This window comes from Ovis aries, chromosome 3 (genome assembly GCF_016772045.2).
Source record: "Ovis aries strain OAR_USU_Benz2616 breed Rambouillet chromosome 3, ARS-UI_Ramb_v3.0, whole genome shotgun sequence".
Taxonomy (NCBI): Eukaryota; Metazoa; Chordata; class Mammalia; order Artiodactyla; family Bovidae; genus Ovis; species Ovis aries.
In genome coordinates, this window is record NC_056056.1 from 178,977,409 (window position 1) to 178,999,521 (window position 22,113).

General features: G+C 47.4%; 1 protein-coding gene across 2 annotated transcripts; it reads left to right on the plus strand.

Annotated features, from left to right (window-relative positions):
* The first annotated feature begins 566 nt into the window (after positions 1-566).
* On the plus strand, positions 567-21,956 carry ISX (intestine specific homeobox). 2 transcript variants are annotated; one of them, XM_060414120.1, is made up of 6 exons: positions 567-1,746; positions 11,156-11,307; positions 13,511-13,627; positions 14,718-14,825; positions 14,944-15,231; positions 21,535-21,956. In XM_060414120.1, exons 1-6 carry the CDS (start codon positions 1,554-1,556, stop codon positions 21,568-21,570), a joined length of 894 nt encoding a protein of 297 aa, XP_060270103.1. In that variant the 5' UTR covers positions 567-1,553; the 3' UTR covers positions 21,571-21,956. The 2 variants fall into 2 exon arrangements, with proteins under 2 accessions (XP_060270103.1, XP_042103122.1); XM_042247188.2 differs by lacking the exon at positions 21,535-21,956 and adding an exon at positions 16,143-19,164.
* The last annotated feature ends 157 nt before the right edge of the window (positions 21,957-22,113 follow it).

The following is a 22,113-nucleotide window of genomic DNA, read 5'->3' on the forward strand; positions in this document are numbered from 1 at the left end:
TTCAGGTCCCCAGACTCCCCCAGGTATCTATCACCCTCATGAGAACACACCTTGTGGCCAGCCTGGCAGTCTGGAGCTCCCCCAAGTCCCGCTTAGATGAGACCATGACTTCTACCACACCCTCTTGGTCTGGACCTCTGTTTCCCCACACACCCCAGAAGGACCTCAGAAGATGGCCCTCAAGTCCAGGAAAGCACATCTGAAATGGACTGCCCGCAGCCAATACCCAGCAGCCTGCACCCTGGCCCAGCCTCCAGCCTACATATGACCCATAAATTCTCCCAGCTAAGCAAACACATTTTATGGGGCCTGGGGATGCTTCCTGGCCTCACTGTTCCCACCTTCCCATGTCCTGCTCTGGCCTGGCCAGCTCCCCAACACCACACCTCTCTGGGACCCCCAAGCCCCATCCTTAAGTTTCCCTCCCCCTCCTACTCCTCTTCCCCAACTCCCGCCACAAGAAGGGTGGAAAGTTTCTTCTCTTATCAGCCGTTTTACTGCCCCCTCCTCCCTGGTTACACAGTAATTGGGAACAGAACTCCTGGCAAGAACGAGTTGATCCTATCAGTTTGCAGTCGACAGTTTACTAGACAGAGGGAAAGGGTCCCCTCAGCAAGGACCCAGGAGGCAGGTAAGAGGTATGCAAACAAGAAGGGGACAGAAAGGACCCCCAAAGGAAGGGAAAGGAGCCGGGAAAGGAGCCAGGAAGAAGCCTACCGAGAGGCTTGTGCAGTGAAGTCGGGAAGAAAGCAGAAGTGCTGGCTGGACCAGAGACACCAGGGGAGGTTCAGACACCAGCTTTCAGCCCAGCCCCGGCACAGAGAGCCAGCCTGGCAGTGACCCTGCGACCCTCTTTGGAAGCCTCCACCTGCAGGTGCTCTGGGAGGGAGGCCTGTTCTGGAATCTAGGAGCAGCAGAAGCCGGAGGAGCCTAGGAGGATTTCTGGGAGCACCCCTCAAGCTGCAGTGTGGCCCAGGGCTGGGTTGGCCACCTGGGGCTCACCGGTGGCACTCCAGCCTCCCAGAGGTCTGACCGGAGCCAGCAGGAAAGAGCCGCACGACAGAGAAAGCGTGAAGGTGGACACTTTGCCTCCAGATTTCCTCTGGGGGCAGCCTCCCTCTTCCAGCTCTTTTGCCCTGTTCCCCACAGGCCATGACTTCAGGGTCTCTAGCCTAGGCTGGGGACTGCGAAAGTGATCACCCCGGAGAAGACCCATCACAGTAGGACTGAATTTAGTTTAGCAATGGCGATTCCCTCGATGTTGAGTCAACGAGGGCTCTAAGTCCATGGGCACAGGTACAGCCCCTTCCAGCTTTCCTGACGGGACCAGCATCCTTGATCCCAAGGTGTTTTGAGGTGACCCACAGAAGTCCCCATGGAGACATAACTGTGCTGGATAATCCAACATGAGAATCTCTGTTCACCTCTGCTCACCCTCTTGATTCCAGGAGTTTCAGGAAAGCAAGGACCCCTCCCTCCACGGGTATTGGCCCCTCTGCCCCCTCACAGCTGCCCACGGAGGGTGCCAAGGCAGGCTCTGATCTCCACAGGGGATGGAGAGGAAGAGCTCGGGGTGCTATGAGGCCCCAAAGAAGCGGGGCCTGTCCTTCTCCATCGAGGATATCTTAAAGAGGCCAGCTGAGAGGAGTGATGTGGTCAGGCCAGAAGGGGCAAGTGGACAGGGAACCAGGCAGGCAACAGCTGCAGATTTCGGGCCGGAGAGACCCCCACAGGACCAGCCCAAAGGTAAGTGTCTTCTTGCCAATTCTTACCCACTCCTGGGTCTGCAAGCCCCAGCTGGGCTCAGGCAGAGAAAAAGCTGCTCTGTATCAACAGAAGAGAAGATTCCAAAATTCAGAGAGATGTCAGGTACTGGGCCAATAGCCTTAAATACCTTTCTACCTAGCCCAGAAATGGAGCTGTTCTAATTCAGTCACCAAGTCCCAGTTCACTGCAGGATGCGGGGATCTGGGGCTTGTTCCTGTAACCAGGCCGCAGCTGAGAATGCCGGTGACCATTTATTTACTCTGTGGTCGGCACCATCCTGGAGGCTGTGCATGTCTCTAACTTCAGCAGAAAAGTATAATTATCATAAACTTGACTGATGAGAAACTCATCTGTGAAAGAGAAGAGGCAGGTGGTGCCCCAGGTCACACAGCCGCAGGGCAGAGGACCGAGACCCAGCCGCCCGAACACCGGCTTAGGCTGTCACGTTCTTTCCCTTTGTGAGCAGAGCTCGGCCTGCACGGCCTCTAGTGGCTGAAGCTCTGCCCCAAATCTGCCCACCCTGATCACACCCTAGGCCAGTGCCCTCCCCAGGATTTACCCCCAAATAACAATGACCAGATCCCGGGTCCCTCCTTGAGGGCTAGCTTGAGGAGGGGGCGGAGGAGGGAACATACATGTTCCTAGGATTCAGACAACCGCAGTCAGTCTTAGCTCTCCCCCGGCCTGCCGAGCCGCCCGACCAAGCCCGTTTCCATTCTGCCCTCAGCTTCATCTTCAGTGAGACAGCTGAGTGAGGGAGAAAATGAAGCTGGTGATTGGGGGTCCACTGGAGTCTGACCGGCGATGAGCCTGGAGTGTCCACAAGAGTGTCCTGGTCCTCTCTCCTATCTAATGCTTTAATCCAAGGAAAGGCTTCCCCAGCAGCTCAGTGCTAAAGAATCCTCCTGCCGATGCAGGAGATGCTGGTTTGATCCCTGGGTCAGGAAGATCCCCTGTAGAAGGAAATGGCAACCCACTCCAATATTCTTGCCTGTGAAATCTCATGGGCAGAGGAGCCTGGTGAACTACAGTCCATGGGGTCACAAAGAGTTGGACGTGACTGAATGACTAAACAACAGCAGTCCAAGGGAAAGAAACTCAGGGAAGCCATGATGCCTTCTCCTCCCAAACACGGAGCCCCACTTCCTCCCCCAGGTAGAGTCTCCTAAGAGGGGGTTGGTGCTCACTGGTGGTGAGCCAAGGGAAAGAACCTGTGGGGGGTGGGGGATCATGTGTCCCCAGAGAGCTAGTGGGTTTCCTAGTAGCTGACTCTATCAATAGGAAAGGGTCCCAGCTTAATTGTCAGAAGTTCATTAATATCTTCCAGTGAACTGAATGAGCAATGAGCATTCACAAGAACCATTCTGCTGAGGGTCTGACCTGAGTGTCTCTTGCTGCAGCTACGTAAAATCTATGTCCGTCCTCTCTGTTGCAGAGGAAGAGAGAGAGAGATCTTATTTCCCTTCCCAGAGCAGTTTCCCTTCCCCTAGCCCAACACTGGCTGTTGACGAAAAGGAGGCCAGTCATGCTAAACCTCCGCTGAAGCTGCTGGTATGTTCCAGGTCAGCTAGACCCAGAGGAGACACGAGTAAGTGCTTGGGAAAATGGCAGTCATAAGATTGGACTGGGCTCTCATGCAATGTGATAGCCATTGTTTCCATCCATTTGTCACAGTTGTGAGCCCCACCTTAGAGCTGATGAAACCAAGAAGAGAAGATAAATCACCGGCAAAAACCACACGAGTAGGTCACAATAGAATTGAACCCCGGTTGCCTGAGATCATCCGCTCTAGATTATTTCTGAATGTGGCTAAAATCCATCCATCTCCCTGCTAGGCTGGAATTCGGCATTTCTACTTTTTTGGCCATACCACACAGCGTTAAGGATCCTTCTTCCCCAACCAAGGGGTCAAACCCATGCCCCGTGCAGTGGAAGCGCAGAGTCCTAACCGTTGGACAGCCAGGGAAGTCTCAGGAATTCAGTGTTTCTAAAGAGACTCATGAGGGTCCCCCGGAGGTTTTCAAAATGACTTTGAAGGTGAGGAAGACAAAGATTATTTATGTCAATAGTCCTGTAATGATTTCTACACTAACCTTCTATTTATGATGCATGATACCAGTTACCCATTTATGGTCATGATACGAGGTTTTCTTCTAATATATATGCATTTATTTAGGGCTTCCCAGGTGGTTGCTAGTGGTAAAGAACCTGCCTGCCAATACAGGAGATATGAGAGACGTGAGCTTGATCCCTGGGTAGGGAAGATCCCTGAAGAAGAAAATGGCAACCCCCTCCAGTATTCTTACCTGGAGAATCCCTGGTCAGAGGAGCCTGGCAGGCTACAGTCCATGGGGTCACAAAAGAGCCGGACATGACCGAGCGGCTGCACAACAACTGTCATAGCTAAAAAGCAGACAAGGTGTAAATGAATGGGTATGTTTATGTTCCAATAAAATTTTATTTACAGTTACAGGCAGAATGCCAGGTCTGGCCCCAGGCTGTAGTTCATCAACCCCATCTAAAGCTATTGGCGTGACATTCAACGTCCTTTACAGTCCAGCTCTGTGGGTCCCCAGATTCATCCCCCATCATGGCCTGCCTGCCCCTCACCCTCCAGGCACATGGAGCATCTCTCTAACTTTCAGTCTTTCAAGCCTTTTTATGTCTCCAAACTTTGCCCTTTAAAACCCTCATGGGGAGGGAGGTGGGAGGGGGGTTCAGGATGGGGAACACATGTATACCCGTGGCGGATTCATGTCAATGTATGGCAAAACCAATACAATATTGTGAAGTAATTAGCCTCCAGTTAAAAATAAATTAAAAAAAAAAAAAAAAACTCGCTCCTCTTTCCTCTTCTTCTTCCTCCTTTTCCTCTTCCTTCCCTCATCCTCTCCCTCTATATGAGCTTCCTTTAGTGGCTGTGCCAATTACCACAAACTGAATGGCCTAAAACCACAGAAACTCATCATCTTAGAGTTTCAGAACCAGAAGTCCAAAGCCAAGGTGTTGGTAGGGTTAATTCTTCCCAGAGCCCCAAGGGAAAGCCTGCTCAGTGCCTCTGTCCCAGCTCCCTGCGGCCAGCAACAATCCACGATCACGATGTGCCTATAGACACACCATCCCACACCCTGACTCCATCGTCACTAGGCCTTGACCTCGGGCTCTATGCGGAATCCCCCTCTCCTTTATCCCACAAGGACACATGTCATTGAACATAGAATCTACCATAAATCCAGGAGAGTCACATCTCAAGATCCTTGGCCTAATCGCACTTGCAAAGACCTTATCTCCATGTAAGGTCACCTTCACCAGGTACCAGGGGTTAGAACTGAGATGTTTCTTCTTGAGGAGAAGACAATTCAACCCACTTCATCTTTCCTCACTTCTTCGTCCCCCTCATTTTCCTCATTCCCCCTCCTTCCTCGTCCCCTTCCCCTTTCTTCTCTCTTTCCCCCTTCCCTCCTTCCTCATCCTCTCCTCCCCACCCATGCTGCCTAGGACTAAAGACAGTGGACCTTCTGCTATGCTCTGGGCCCTGGGAGAGGGAGCCCTGACTCAGGGCTCAGGCCATCTTCTTCTTGCTGTTCCTCTTCTTCTCTCACACTGTTTCATGCTCAGATTATGCCATTTTATGAGTCTTCATAGATCATTTTTGGTCTCCATATGTAGGACACTCAAAGTTTCCTTTTTCAGTTTTTAAATCCCTACTGTGTTCCTACAGAGTGTTTACTTCCCCAGATATGCCTTGTAGCAGGACTTTCCTGGTGGCTCAAATGGTAAAGAACCCACCTGCAATGCTGGAGACCTGGGTTCGATCCCAACCCCTGGAGGGGGGCATGGCAACCCACTCCAGTATTCTTGCCTGGAGAATCCCCATGGACAGAGGAGCCTGGCAGGCTACAGTCCATGGGGTCACAAAGACCATAGGATCGTGGACACGACTGAGTGATTATGCACATATGCCTTGTAAGGTAGTAGTTGGTCATCAGTTTTTTGGCTAGAAGTGGCTCTTCTCCCTGTTACAAGATCCAGGACTTTGGCTACCTCTAATCTGGGCACTCTGCAGGTTTGCATTTAGGTTGGCCTTCTGTGCGTATTTTCACAGAGATAAGAGTTAGCTGACTTCCTCCTCCTCAGTCCTTGGCAGGAAGGACAACTAAACATGAACTCTCTCATTGAACAGAAATAAGCTCTGTGGCTCTTTCCCAGCTCACATCAGGGAATCTCCCCCAGTGTTACTAGCTGGTGTCAGGTCTGGTCCCCTGCTTTGTCGCAAGTATAAAATGGAAAGGAACAAGGGCAGGCTCCCTTTGCGGCCCTCCAGCAGGCTGAGAACACCTTCTAGACAGGACAGGTGGCTTGCAGAGAGGCACCTCCCAGGGCAGAACATGCCAGCCTTTTCTCCTCAGAGTGGTCCTGGACTTCTCCAATTGCCTGTGCCCGCAGCATGCAAGGCACGCTCCTTGGCTCGGCACTCAAGGCTCTTCACTCTCCCCTTTAACAGTGTCATCTGCTTTCTCCCCAGTCCTCCCTTCCATGGGTGTGGGAGCCTGGATCTTCTTCCGGCCGCTGCTTTAGGATGACAAGGACAAGACTCATTTCAGGAGTCTGAGCCCAGCTGCAAAGCCCCTGGGGCCTCTAGCTGAGCGGCCAAGGCCGATTAGCAGACCGCAGAGAAGGAGCAATCAGGGGAGGGAGCCAAGCACAGAGAAACATCAGTTTATAATTAAGTGGCCTAATCACCTGTGTAAATTGTGTATTTCTTATGATCAATGTGCTAAACGGCTCAGGTTTAATTACGTTCTGCTGACTTGGTCTCTTTGAAGACCCAGTGAAGTGTGATCACAGCTCAAGCAATTAATAACCTGCGAGGAGCAACTTGAGAGAGGTGGCAGTTCCCTGCCTCCTTCATCCCCCTCTTCCCACCCTCCCCTGAGTGTCTCTGGATGGGGTTCCACACCCCCATTGTCCTCTCTGAGCCAGGGCCGGAAACTCCCAGCCCGTTTCCACAATTAAGAACCATCCTGTGTGATGGGCATTCCATCTATGAACTGGGTGTTCCACTTTCCTGTCTAATGAGGTTCCTTCTGGTTTCAAAATACTACGTTCGTTCAGTGTCCTGTGTTCCGCCTTCTTCTCTGTTCCATAATTCGTTTCTGCTGTTCTTCCTGCCCTCACCAGCTTCCTCTCTCTTATCACCTACTATGGTCTATAACGCAAGCATCAGGCTTGCTGGCCCCCCTCCTTCCTTTCCTAAAGCAGCTCTAGCATTCGATGGGAAAACTGAAGTGTCAACCTTCACCATTCCTGAGCCAACCACTCAGCTTCTGCTCTTCCCTGTCCCCGCTTCCCTGTGGACCACGAGCAGGTCACTCTGCTCTGAGTCACTGCCTGGAGCTCCAGGGCAACATCCTCTCCACTGGTCATCCTTCTCCCCAGGCACCAGCAAGGAGATGGGTGTGGGCCAGCCTTCCCTTTCTCTTACTTTTCCTGCAATTCCAGTTTTCCCAACACCATCAAATTCGGCTCTGTGACCGATGGATACCCATTTTCCTAGAGATATGCAGCAATTAGAGGAAAGTGCAACACAAGGAGAAACTTAAAGTGAGGCCCAGAATATTACTTTTTCCAGAACCCAATGGGAAAACCTATAAGGGAGCCCTATCCAATAGAAATTTCTCTGATGATGGAAATGCTTCCTATCTATGCTCTCCAATATGGTGGTCACTAGCCACATGTGGTTATGACCTATAACTAGTGTGGCTAAAGAACTATATTTTTTATTTGGTTTGATTTGATTTAAATAGCCATAGGCAGATAGTGGTTACCAATGGCAACCCACTCCAGTATTCTTGCCTGGAAAATCCCATGGACGGAAGAGCCTGGTGGGCTGCCGTCTACAGGGTTGCACAGAGTCAGACATGACTGAAGTGACTTAGCAGCAGCAGCAGCAATTTCAAATAACATCCCAAGAAGGGTTGTATGGAGATAATCAGTGTTGACTACTGACACCCCAAGAACCCATGCTCAGTCTTGGGAGAAGGGCTTTGGCCCTTGAGTCCTTCAGGCTGGTCCACCTGGGGCTCAGCCTCCATCTAGCCAACTATGTATATTTTAGACAACCCTCTTTCTTTACAGGAGAAGTCACTACATCTGTTGGACACACACATATACACCCTGTCACCATGATTGAGAGATCATCATCTCTCAAGAATAATATAATAATATCCTGAGAGTGTTTAGTTCAAAGTTAATGAGAATAAATATTTTTTCAACTGGCTCATAACTGACTGGCAGCCCCTCTCTGCAAAGTCAACAATCACATTATTTTGCCGAGGAGGGCTCAGATCCTTTTCTTATAACCTTATCTCCAGGTTATGTCCTTCTGCTCCTCTGGGAAATAAGGGGAAGCTGTATTTGTCTTATTAGCTCCTTCCCTAGCTACACAAATGGAAACTTGAGATAATGAGTCTATACTTAGTCATGGACACTTGTTTGCCTAAGTTTCCTTCCGGGGAAAAAGCAAGAAATGGCTTAATTTTGCTAATTTCTTAATAGCTTTTTAAAATATGTATTTATTTAGCATTCTGACTTCTTATTTGCAGCATGTGGGATCTAGTTCCCTGACCAGGGCCCGAGCTCGGCCCCCTGTGTTGGGAGCACAGAGTCTTAGTCACTGGAACACTAAGGAAGACCCTTTTTTGTTGTTATAATTTACAATCTGTTTCTAATCCTCTGTTCTCCATGTTACTTACTTTCCTGTATTCCAGCTCTACACCTTACCTTTTTGGTTCGGTATCCTCTACTCCAAAGATCTATATTCTTAGAAGAATCCCAGATCCATGTTATCCTGAACCTCTGTTTGCCCATCCAACCTGAAATCTTCCATTCTGTGAGTTTTTTGGCAATTTTCTATAAAACTGCACTGTGTCATTACAATTATCTGAAAGAGTGACCTGGTGAATGAATGAATGAGATACTGTCAGCACAGCTTGTTCATTTTTGTACTCCTGCAGACAGGCCCTCTGTGCCTAGCACAAAAGACATTCAGTAAGGCCTTGGCAAAGGATTCATACCTTCCATTTCTGTCCACACCAATTCTGGTTGGGTTTGGCTCTACCCCTTAAATGTACCACCAGCTCTAAACATAGAATATCTCTCTCTCTCTCTTTTTTTTTTTATTAAAAAGTACAGTGGACTTGAAGAGGGAAAGGGAGATAGAATAGGTAAGAGATCAGATCATATCAGCTGGTTCACAATCCAACAACTTCCTCTAAGGGGTAATTATGCTTGAAATCTCACTGTCCACAACCCCCAAGAAGCTTCCAAGATTCAGGAAAATGAGTAAAATTACTTTGAAGGAATAAAAAAAATGGACTAATAACAATGAGGGGTAGTTGGGAGGGGTGAGATGAGTGGCTGGACCTAGAGTCTGTCATAGAGAATGAAGTAAGTCAGAAAGAGAAAAACAAATTTCATGTATTAAAGTGTGTGTGTGTGTGTGTGTGTGTGTGTGTGTGTGTGTATGAGATCTAGAAAAATGGTACAGATGAACCTATTTGCAGGGCAGGAATAGGGACACAGATGTAGGGAACGAACAAATGGGCACAGTGGGGTGGGGAGAGTGGGCTGAATTGGGAGAATAGCGCTAACATAAGTACACTGGTGGTTTAGTCTCTAAGTTGTGTCCAACTCTTGTGATCCCATAGACTGTAGCCTCCCAGGCTCCTCTGTCCTTTGCAGGCAAGAATACTGGACTGGTTTGCTATTTCCTACCCCAGACATAAGCGCACTACCGTGTATAGAACAGATAGCTTGTAGAAACCTGCAGTATAGCACCGGGAGCTCAGCTCACTGTGCTGTGATGACCTAGAGGGGTGAGATGGTAGAAGTTTAAGAGGGAGGGGAAAATATGTGTACATATAGCTGTTTCTCCAATAATTTGGCCACTTGATGTGAAGAGCTGACTCATTGGAAAAGACCCTGATGCTGGGAAAGAATGAAGGCGAAAGGAGAGGGGGGTAGCAGAGAATGGGACGGTTAGATAGCATCACCAACTCAATGGGCATGAATCTGAGCAAACTCCTGGAGATAGTGGAGGACAGGGAAACCTCATGTGCTGCAGTCCACGCAGGCCCAATGAGTCAGACACATCATAGCAACTGAACAACAACATAGCTGATTCACTTTGTTGTACAACAGAAACTAACATAACATTGTAAAGCAATTATACTCCAATAAAAAATAGATAAAATAAAATCAGAGATTTAAAAGAAGGGCAGACTATGGAAGGCACTTGTCAATTCTTAGAAATGCAGGAGTAACTCAGCCAGAAGTGTTATCCTCAGCATAAATCTCTCCTTCATCCATCTATCTTTTGCCCAGCCAACTGGGCCCCCAGGCAAGGCTGAGGCCAGGTCTTTCAAGCCTCCACCTGAAGAGAAAGAGAACTGCAGAGTGCCAGGGTGGATCTGGTCTTTGCGATTTGATCATTCAAACCCTCTCCTCTCCTCCATTCTACAGATCGGGAGACTGAGGCCCAGAGAGTAAATAAAATACGGCCCAAGCAAGGACCAGGGTCCTGGGGCCTCAACTCATGCTCAGTGCCCCTCTCACCACCTCCTTGCTTCCTGGGATGGGCTGCTTCTCAGTCCTATTTCCCCATACCCCCTCAATCCAGTGACCTCTGCCACCCACATCGTGTGCGTGTTAGTATTCTTGCGCCTGAGGGAGAAGGGCCTTAAGTAGCAAGTGAAAGACCACCATGACTGGTTGAGAGAGAGACTGTGGAAGAAAGGAAAAAGCTATTTTTCTCCTTTTGCACTAGGTCCCACCTATAATGTAGCATCCCTGAGTCGGCCTGAGACTGGACAGGTGGCTGGAAACAGCCCCCATTGTCAGGGGCTGACTGCTGAGGTGTTTCTGTAAAGGGCTAGGTGGTAATTATTTTAGATTTTGCAGTCTCTGTTTCAGCAACACAACTCTGCCATTATAGCACAAAAACAGCCATAGACAATACATAAACCTATGTGTCACGCTGTGTGTCAATAAAACTTTATTTCTAAAAACAGACAGTGGGCCAGATGTGACCCCCAGGCTATGGTTTGCCATTCCTTGTTGCAGATAAGGGAAATTTGCTTGAAGGCATCTAAGCAGCAGAAAGGACAATCAAAGAAGTTTCTAGAAGGTCATCTTGGCCACACTGTCCAGAATGGATAGAGGGAGTCAACCTAGGGGGAGGGTTTCTAGGAGAGAGAACATTGTAAAAGTCCAAGCCTAAGAAGTCAGAGGCCAAGTAGTGGCAACACTGGTTTAACGGGTACAAGGCAGCACAAAAGCTTCACTGAGACGAAGGTCACTAACCTAGCTTGGACCCTCCTCCCTCCAGAGGGGAAGAAGGGTAAGCGGAGGATCCGAACCACCTTCACCCCAGAGCAGCTGCAGGAGCTGGAAAAGATCTTCCACTTCACTCACTATCCTGACATCCACGTCCGCAACCAGCTGGCGGCCAGGATCAACCTCCCGGAAGCTCGTGTGCAGGTACAACCATCCCCACCCTCAACCCCCTTCATCAATGCCCTTGGAGGCATGGGTGAGACCCCAGGTATCCTGCACTCTCTGGGACTGCCCCATCTGAAATTTTCCATTGGCTTTATCCCATGAATACAGTTATTCTGTCCAAATATCATTTTCCAGGAAATGAGGTCACCATAGTTATAAGATAGATGCTTTCTCTCCTTGGAGAATAGACATGGAGGGGGTCTTATGATGATGGCCATTGGCATCTGCTTCCACTCCCTTCTTCTCCCCCACTTGACTGTAGTTCCAAAGCATTATTCACCACACAGCCTCAAAACAGGTCTTGACAATCTAGACTAGGGCTCAACAGACTTCTTCTGTAAGGGACAAGGTGCTAATTATGTCAGGCTTTGTGAGGCCATGTGGTCATAGTCATAACTATTCAATTCTGCCCTTGTAACACAAAAATAGCTATAGTTTACAACATATAAACAAATGAGCATGTTCCAACAAACTTTACTGATGAGCACTAAAATTTGAATTTTGTGTCATTTGCGTGTCACCAAATTTAGAGTCTTTTTCCCAACCACTTAAAAATGTGTAAACCATACGTAGCACAAGGGCTGTACAAAAACAGGTTAACTCTGCCAACCTCTGACTTGGAACACATGGGTATCACTTTGGCAACAGCACAGAGAAGTGGCAAAGACCCTCCATGGTCAGAGACCTGATCTGTAATCTGTCATTTCTTCCCCCAACCTGAGTGTCTAGGCTTCCTCTGTGGTTAGATATACAGTAGACCCTCACCAACGGTATGTCCAACTCTCCTTACACATCCCCAGTTCTGCAACTATTGCTCTAGCAAATCCAAAACCAATTGTTATATATTTTCACTCTCTCTAAAACAGTTTTCTAAATCACTCTTCATTTTTTTTAACAAATATGATGGGGGAACTATACTCAACATCTTTTTTTTATAACTTAATTTTTAATGAATAAAAAAATTATCTTTGAAAAAGAGAAAAATACAATTTTTATTTTATATTGGAGTATATTTGATTTACAATGTTGTGTTAGTTTCAGGTATACAACAAAGTAATTTAGTTACACATTACATAAATCTATTCTTCTTCAGATTCTTATCCCATATAAGGTTATTACAGAGTACTGAGCAGAGTTCCCTGTGATATACAGTAGGTCTTTGCTATCTATTTTATATACAGTAGTGTGTATATGTTAATCCCAATCTCCTAATTTATCCCTTCTCCTCTCCACCTTTCAACATCTTGTAATAAGCTATAATGGAAGAGAATGTTAAAAAGGAATACATATATTTGTATGTATACATACAACTGAATCATTTTGCTGTACATCTGAAACTAACACAACATTATAAATCAATTATATTTCAATACTTTCTTGAAATATACCATGGACTTATTAAATTCAAAATCTGCACCAGGGTCCACATCAATATTCCACCCTTCATATCACCCAAGCCTACTTTTCGTCTGGTCAAGGCCCACCCCTGTCTGGACTTTTCCTCTTTTACTTCCCATTTGAAATCAGTCACCAACTAGGTGGATAGCATCTACCTTAGCGTAAAGCCCAGAATTCAGCAGCTGTCTCAGCAGAATGACCAAGGGCAAATGGCCATGTGTCGCAGACAGTCAGGGTGGCCATGAATACAGGCAACCCTCAATAGTCAACCTATGGATACCAGAGGGCCCACTGGGGTTGCAAGCGGGTGGCCCACCAGCAGGCAAGAGCCCACGGATGGGTTTTCTCTGATCTGCATGGTTTTTAAATCTCAGAGCTTTCACAGAAAAATCAAGATTTCTGCCTTAGAAGTTAGATGAAGCTGCAGCGTGGGCCTCACATTTCCACATGGTGGCTATTGGCTGAGGCTGAGACGATGCCCCCTTCAGCCTCTGTTCACCCACCCCCCACCACCCCCACCCGTGAACCACTCCCAGTTACAGGGCACCCTGCTGATTCACGCTCCCTCCTATGAGCCCCCCAGCCCTTGTAGGCATGGAAGGTTGTGACCTCGGATCCCTTCTCCCAAGGCAGATCAGATCCAAAGAAATCGTGGCTGCCGTTGACCTTTCCAAACTGTAAAGGGAAGGTCCCTGGAAGATGCCGTCATCATGTATTTTAAGGAGAGGAACTGGATGGAGAAAAGCCCTTTGCTTATCTCCATTCTCTCTCGCCTTCATCTCAGATCTGGTTCCAGAATCAGCGAGCCAAATGGCGGAAGCAGGAGAAGACAAACAGCCTTGGGGCTTCGCAACTGCCAAGGGAGGCCCGCTTGGCCCCGCCCACAAACCCGGACGTGGCCGTGAGTGGCTGAGGCACCCGGGGGCGGGGCTGGGGGCGAGGTCACTGTCTGGGACCATCTCATCCAGATTGGAACACCTCCTGGGCTCTGTTCACTGTTCAGTTTAGTTCAGTTCAGTTCAGTCAGTAGAGTCCAACAGTAGAGTCCAACTCTTTGCGACCCCATGGACTGCGGTACGCCAGGCTTCCCTGTCCATCACGAAGTCCGGAGCTCACTCAAACTCCCCTGTAAACACTGGCAATTCTTTTAGAAAGAGCGTGGGCACGGATGCCTGGGAAACCTGCTGGAAGTCTCTGCCTCTGTCCCTGTGTCCTCATCCACTGAATGACCATCACAGCCCTCTCCCTCTTCCAGAGACTGACTTGTATTACTTGTGTAAAACGTCCCAGTCTATGGAGCAGGGACACAGAGTAAAGGGCGTTGTGTGGGAATGGAGCCCATTGGCTCCAGAGTCAGGCTGCCAAGATTCGAATTGCAGCTCTGACCTAAGCAGTATAGCAGTATGTGACCTGGAAGAGTCACTGTGCCCCTCAGAGGACAGTCATAGATCTGATGAGGATGAAATGACCAAGTTTTGAAGAATGTCTGCCACCCAGGAAGTGGTCACTAAAAATTAAACCGTTCATCGAGTCAACAGATTTGGAGTGTGTACCAGATGCTAGTACTGGATTCAGATCCAGTCCTGAATATTCATCGGAAGGATTGATGTTGAAGTTGAAACTAAAATATTTTGGCCACCTGATGCGAGGAACTGACTCATTTGAAAAGACCCTGATGTGGGGAAAGATTGAAGGTGGGAGGAGAAGGGGACAACAGAGGATGAGGTGGTTGGATGGCATCACCAACTCAATGGACATGGGTGTGAGTACACTCTGGGTGTTGGTGATGGACAGGGAGGCCTAGTGTGCTGCAGTCCATGGGGTCACAAAGAATCGGACGCGACTGAGCGACTGAACTAAACTGAACCAGATGCTAAACAGAGGCGAGACAGCAGTGCACAAAATAGACAGTCCCGTGGTTAACGATTTGTACAAACCCACAATGACTCTATGAGGCAGGATTTTTAATTTATCCATTTTTGCTGATGCAGAAACTGGACTCTGAGAAGCAAAGTGACTTTTCCAAGACAAACAGTTGCTGTAAATGCTGGAATGAGGACCAGATTTCCTGGCCCCCTTGGGCAAGCACTTCTTCCCAGGTTGGTCTTCCTATCCACCCCGAGCTGCCAGAGAGTCACCGGGAAATGTTGGGAAGTGGAGGGACAGTGTGGAGTAAAACTCAAGGCTGACCTCTCTCCTGGCCTTTCCTTCTGACAGGGCCCCATGCTGCCAGTCCCTGCACAGCCCAGGCTGCTTCCTCTCACCAGGTGCTGTCCCCCAGCTCAAGGTCAACTGACCTCTGCCTGGCTCCCCACCCAGATCGCCCTCCTCCCATGCCACCCATGGGAGACACAGCCTCTGCCAGGTCCTCTCATCATCCAGCAGACCTGCATCCCTACACTCTGCTTTGTTCCCACCTCCGCACCCCAGAGGAGGCATCAGCTGTACCACCTCCATAACAGAGACTGGACATCCTCTTCTGAGTGGAGCCTCTCTCCTCTCCAGGTGAAAACAGGTGGCGGGAAAGTAACCAGGTCTCTGGGGGAACCAATCTCATGATTCAGAGATGACCCACAGTTCGGGAAGCCACCCTGAGCGTGTCCTTTGGCAGGTTGCTTCGGATTCAGCAGCCAGGTGGGGTAAAGGAAGCTCTCCTCTCTCCTGGCCAATGTGGCCCTCCTGCTTCAGACAACAGACGTTATGTGAGGTCTCAGGATAAGCCCTGGAAGGAGGAGGTTGACCACTTGCACCTGTGCTTCCTTTATGTGGTTGTGTGACCTCCAGTCAGTTGCTCGCCCCTCTGGACTTCATCTGTAGCACAGGCAGTTGTACAAGATGACTCCTGAGCACCCTTCTGGCCCTTTCCTTGGTGAGATGAACCATGATAAGAACAGAAGCACAGAGAAGGCCTAGGAGAGGTTGTTTTTTCATTCACTCATAAGACACTTATTAAGCACCTACTGAGTACTTCATAAGTGGAACTGGAAATTGGCATGAACAACTGAGGCTCCACCCACTGAAGCTCAGTCCAGGATGACCAAAAGGGTAATGCTGACCTTCCCCTGCAGGCAGAACATTCGCTCAATGAACTTACAAGAAGCCCATGGCTAACACATTCTGTTTGGCATTGATATGAATGTTCTAAAGAGGAATAGAAATATAGAAACATTTCTTTAAAACTTTAAACAGAATTTAGTGTCTTTGGTTATTCTGCTGGGCTGTGGAGGGATGTTGTCATTTCTGGTTTGGATGAAGGGAAAGATAGTAAGCTCTTGTCACAGTTCATCTTCCCAGGACCTTGCAAGGGACCCATTTAAAAAGCCAACCTCACTCTATGCTGAAAATCCTAAGAAAGAGGGAGAGAAGGAAAAAGAGAAATTGATTTTTTTTTTAATATAAGGAATTGACTTTTACAGTTATGGAAGCTGAAAAGTCCCATGAGCAGCAGTTGTCCAACTGAAAATGGAGACCCAGGAGAAAAGAGGATATCAGCTTCAGTGTGAGACTGAAGGCAGAAGCTCCACGTTTCAGCTCAAAGACAATCAGGCAGAGAGAGCAAATTCTTCCTTCCCCCACAGTTTTGTTCTATGCAGCCCTCAATGGACTGGATGAGGTCCACCCACGTGGGGGAGGGCCATCTGCTTTACTCAGTCTACTGATCACAATGTTCATCTCATCCAGAAATACCCAGACATACTCAGAATGATGTGAAGCTGAGTATATAGTTACCCTGTGGGCCAGTCATGTTGACACAAAAAAATAATCATCCCAGGCTCCATCCCCTTTCCTAGTCACACATCCGCCCTCCAAGCATAAGGGGTTCAGGTGACCAGAATGCCTCAGCTTCAGTACAGATGTGAATGTTGGTTTTGGGGGGCCACCTCTTCCACTCTAGGTGTTCCTTTCCTCCCCCCGCCCCAAGAACTATTTTCTTCCCTTTACCTTATATCTATGGGGCAAATGAATCACTTTAGCACTCTTACCAGCTCTGAAAACTTGGGCAAGAGACACATTACCAGGACTTCCCTGGTGGTCCAGTGGCTAAGACTCCAAGCTCCCAATGCAGGGGGATTGGGTTCAATCCCTAGTCAGGAACTAGATTTCACATGCCACAGCTAAAGATCCCTCATGCTGCCAATGAAGATCAAAAATCCCGCATGCCGCAACTAAGACCTGGTGCAACCAAATGAAAAAAGAGAGAGAGAGAGAGAAACACATTCCCTCTGTGCATCTGTTCCTTGGAGAGTGAGTTTCTTGTGTCTGACAGTTTCTCTATTACATGAGTTAATAAGCATGTGCATGTGCAGGCTCCAGTTCAGTTCAGTTCAGTTCAGTCGCTCAGTCGTGTCCAACTCTTTGCAACCCCATGAATTGCAGCACGCCAGGCCTGCCTGGCCATCACCAACTCAAGGAGTCTACTCAAACTCATGTCCATCCAGTCAGTGATGCCATCCAGCCATCTCATCCTCTGTCGTCCCCTTCTCCTCCTGCCCCCAATCCCTCCCAGCATCACTCCTTTCCAATGAGTCAACTCTTCGCATAAGATGGCCAAAATATTGGAGTTTCAGCTTTAGCATCAGTCCTTCTAATGAACGCCCAGGACTGATCTCCTTTAGGATGGACTAGTTGGATCTCCTTGCAGTCCATGGGATTCTCAAGAGTCTTCTCCAACAACACAGTTCAAAAGCATCAATTCTTCGGCACTCAGCTTTCTTCACAGTCCAACTCTCACATCCACACATGACCCCTGGAAAAACCATTGCCTTGAATGGACGGACCTTTGTTGGCAAAGTAATGTCTCTGCTTTTGAATATGCTATCTAGGTTGGTCATAACTTTCCTTCCAAGGAGTAAGCGTCTTTTAATTTCATGGCTGCAATCACCATCTGCAGTCATTTTGGAGCCCCCCCCAAAATAAAGTCTGACACTATTTCCACTGTTTCCCCATCTATTTCCCATGTCACCCTGCTTATTTAACTTATATGCAGAGTACGTCATGAGAAGCCCTGGGCTGGAAGAAGTACAAGCTGGAATCAAGATTGCTGGGAGAAATATCAATAACCTCAGATATGCAGATGACACCACCCTTATGGCAGTAAGTGAAGAAGAACTAAAGAGCCTGTTGATGAAAGTGAAAGAGGAGAGTATTCATACTCAGCTGTATCCAACTCTTTGCAACCCCACAGACTGTAGCCTGCTAGGCTCCTCTGTCCATAGGACTCTCCAGGCAAGAATCCTGGAGTCAGTTGCCATGTCCTACTCCAGGGGATCTTCCCAACAAAGGAATCAAACCCTGTCTCTTGTGTCTCCTACAGTGTCAGGATATTCTTTACCACTGAGTCACCAGGGAAGTCCAAATAAGATAATGCATTGTGGTAGATGGTAAGCCCAGGCATTAAGAAAAAAGTCACTTTACCAACTCTCCCTTCTACCTCCTTCAGCTTCTGATCTGGAGCAGCTATGTTTATCCCAGACTCTATCCCAGAAGTTCTTGACCCAGCTTGCAGGAAGTCAGGGAACTCTGAAAAGAGTAAGCAAGATTGTGTGTGTGTGTTTATTTTTCCCAGGCAAAACATTCATTGTTTTCATCAGCTTTTCAAAGAGGTTTCAGCTAACAACAATAATAATAAAGGTTTCCTGTTAGACATATCTGAGTCACACCCAATAGGATCCTATTCTAGCTGTGTGGACTAGAGGCATGAGAGAAGTGAAAGGGTCATTTTTTGAAAGGTACTGAAACCGCATATTTCAGATTGAGACTTGAACTCATTCTCTTTTAATTGAAAGCACATACCTGGTCTCAGGACTTATTGAATCTCAAGTTTTTTATGTCTCAGCACAGAAAGAATGCAGTGAGAGGCAAAGTGATAGGTAAGAAGTGGATTTACTTAGACAGACACACACTCCACAGACAGAATGCAATCCATCTCAAAAGGTGAGTCTGGCCCTGGGAGAAGTGTGGGTCACCTAAGAAGGCAAGAGGCCCCAAAATATGGGGTGGTTAGCCTTAATGGGGGGGGCTTCCCAGGTGGTGGTAGTGGTAAACTGCCTGCCAGTGCAGGAGACATAAGAGATGCTGGTTAGTTTCCTGGGTCGCGAAGATCCCCTGGAGGGTGGCATGGCAACTGTTAGGTAGTTAGAATAGGAAACGGGAGTCCAAAATGGTGGTGGCTAAAAGGAAAGGAAAAGCCCAAAAAAAGAGAGCAAAGGAAGGTCAGAGGAAGGTCTGAGGACCGGAGTGAGGACCTCAGGTAGAACAAACAGCTCTCCTAGCTAGCCCAGTTTACCTACGGCAGGCCCACGGGGAGGGAAAAACATATACAACGAGGAGCCAAAGGGCTAGGGCTCTTTCTCTTCGCATCTTTGGGTCAGCATGTCCTCACGCCTCAAGGATGTATTTTCCTGCTATTTTCTAAATAAAACTGAGCTGCAACACTGATGTAAGAGCTATAATATGGTCTGTTCGAGAACCGAGAGCTATAACATGGTCTGTCCAAGAGCTGTGATGCACCGAGGGCTTTAATATCCGTCCCTTCAAATTTTTGTTTAGACGAGACAGAACCGAGGAGATTACACTCACCTGACAGTAAACCGCTAGAGTATTCTTGCCTGGAGAACCCCATGAACAAAGGATCCTGCCGGGCTACCGTCCACAGGATCACAAAGAGTCTGACATGACTGAAGCGACTGAGCACGCACAGCTTAATGGGCTGGGTCATTTAATAGGCTGAGTGGGAGGATTATTCCAACTATTTTGGAGAAAAGTGAAAGTGTTAGTCGTTTAGTTGTGCCCGACTTTTTACAATCCCATAAACTGTAGTCCCACCAGGCTCCTCTGTCCATGGAATTCTCTAGGCAAGAATACTGGGGTGGTCACCCTTCCCTTCTCCAGGGAATCCTCCCAACCCAGAGATCGAACACTGGTCTCCCTCACTGCAGGCAGATTTCTTTATTGTCTGAGCCACCACAATGAGCATATAATGAGTCTCAAGTTCTACTGGAACTCGAATCTTCAACTAACTTGGACCTAGTTAGTTCTAACCAGTTCTGTCTCATATCTTCAAGGGCTACGTCATTCTTTTAAGGTTCTGCCTTGCTCCCCTTCCCTCCTGTTTCAGTTCAGTTCAGTTCAGTTCACTCAGTCGTGTCCGACTCTTTGGGAACCCATGGACTGCAGCACACCAGGCCTCCCGTCCATCACCAACTCCCGGAGTTTACTCAAACTCATATCCATTGAATTGGTGATGCCATCCAACCACCTCATCCTCTGTCATCCCCTTCTCCTCCCTCCTTCAATCTTTCCAATCTTTTCAATCAGGGTATTTTCAAATGAGTCAGCTCTTCGAATCAGGTGGCCAAAGTATTGGAGTTTCAGCTTCATCAGTCTGTACAATGAACATTCAGGACTGATTTCCTTTAGGATGGACTGGTTGGATCTCCTTGCTGTCCAAGGGACTCTCAAGAGTCTTCTCCAACACCACAGTTCAAAAGCATCAATTCTTCAGTGCTCAGCTTTCTTTATAGTCCAACTCTCACATCCATACATGATTACTGGAAAACCATAGCCTTGACTAGACAGCCTGTTTCAGTAAGACCGTATAAATATAAAATGAACAAGTACTAAAGTTTTATCTAACTCCCTAATTAATGGGGAACAAGTAACACATCAGAGCAGTTCAAAGAAGAACTCAAAGAACAGACATGGAGCAGAGGCAATCAGGAATGCTGAAATGAATTACAAATAGAGACAAAAAGTTTCAATGGTCATATGGAAGTAATCAATAGCATCTCAACAGGGCACAATTCATTTGCATTTCTGTGGACAAGAATTATTTGTATTAGTACTAACTTTTTATCAATTTAATGAGTGGAAAAATAGCTCACAAACGATGGAATGGGCTGAAATTCTAAGAGTGTGCTAGACAGAGCAACCTTCTAATGCCCATTTCAAAGTCTTTCACAGTTTTTCCTGACCTGAAGTTGCTTAATCTGTCTGAGCATATCAGGACCTGCTTCAAAAGTTAGCTGTGAGATTATGTTAGATCATATAGCAAGTTTTTGTACTTGTAAAACACTGTGAAGTTAGGAAATGATTATTTATTGCCTTTCAAACTCCTCTAAGGACTTCCCTGGCAGTCCACGGGTTAGGGCTTTGCCTTCCAATACAAGGGGTGCAGACTTGATCCCTGACTGAGGAGCTAAGATCCCACATGCTTCCTGGCCAAAAAGCCAAAACATAAAACAGAAACAACATTGTAACAAATTCAACAAAGGCTTTAAAATTAATCCACACACACACACAAAAAAAAAACCACGACTTTAAAGAAAAAACAAACTCCTCTAGAACTCAAGCTTAAAAGTTCACATATAGAAACTGTTTAGAAATACAGTGCATGCTAACTTCAATCGTATCCAGCTTTTGGTGACCTGCCAGCCTCCTCTGTCCATGGGATTTTCCAGGCAAGAATACTGGAGTGAGTTGCCACGCCCTCCTTCAGGGGATATTCCCAACCCAGGGATCGAACACCTGTCTCTTAAGTCTCCTGCACTGGCAGAGGGTTATTTACCACTAGCGCTACCTGGGAAGCCCAGAAATACAGTAACATTTCTTTAATGTTCATTGACCTTTTTTGGTTCACTTTTTCAAAAGCCAGCAAGCCACAGGGAATGGGCAAAGAGCAGAAATGAAAGATTCACAGTAAAAAACATACAAATAGATACTAAACATATGAAAATAGTCTCAACTTCATTCATCATTTTAAAATTAAGTAAAACAGTAATAAAATACATTTTTTTTTTTACCTTTCAGGCTGGCAAATATTTCAAAGTGTCGGTGAAGGCTTGATGAAAGTCACTGTCATATATAATGAAGTTCAGTTCAGTCGCTCAGTTGTGTCCAACTCTTTGTGACCCCATGAATCACAGCACACCAGGCCTCCATGTCCATCACCAACTCCCGGAGTTCATTCAGATTCATGTCCATCGAGTCAGTGATGCCATCCAGCCATCTCATCTTCTGTCGTCCCCTTTTCCTCCTGCCCCCAATCCCTCCAAGCATCAGAGTCTTTTCCAATGAGTCAACTCTTCGGATGAGGTGGCCAAAGCATTGGAGTTTCAGCTTCAGCATCATTCCTTCCAAAGAAATCCCAGAGTTGATCTCCTTCAGAATGGATTGGTTGGATCTCCTTGCAGTCCAAGGGACTCTCAAGAATCTTCTCCAACACCACAGTTCAAAAGCATCAATTCTTTGATGCTCAGCTTTCTTCACAGTCCAACTCTCACATCCATACATGACCACAGGAAAAACCATAGCCTTGACTAGACGGACCTTAGTCAGCAAAGTAATGTCTCTGCTTTTGAATATGCTATCTAGGTTGGTCATAACTTT

Coding starts and splice junctions, on each gene's coding strand:
- ISX (XM_042247188.2), top strand. CDS start 1,554: ATGGAGAGGAAGAGCTCGGGGTGCTATGAGGCCCCAAAGAAGCGGGGC. Junction 14,826..14,943: donor GGGCAAGCACTTCTTCCCAG/GTTGGTCTTCCT, acceptor TCCTTCTGACAG/GGCCCCATGCTGCCAGTCCC. Junction 15,232..16,142: donor GGAGCCTCTCTCCTCTCCAG/GTGAAAACAGGT, acceptor TGACTTTTACAG/TTATGGAAGCTGAAAAGTCC.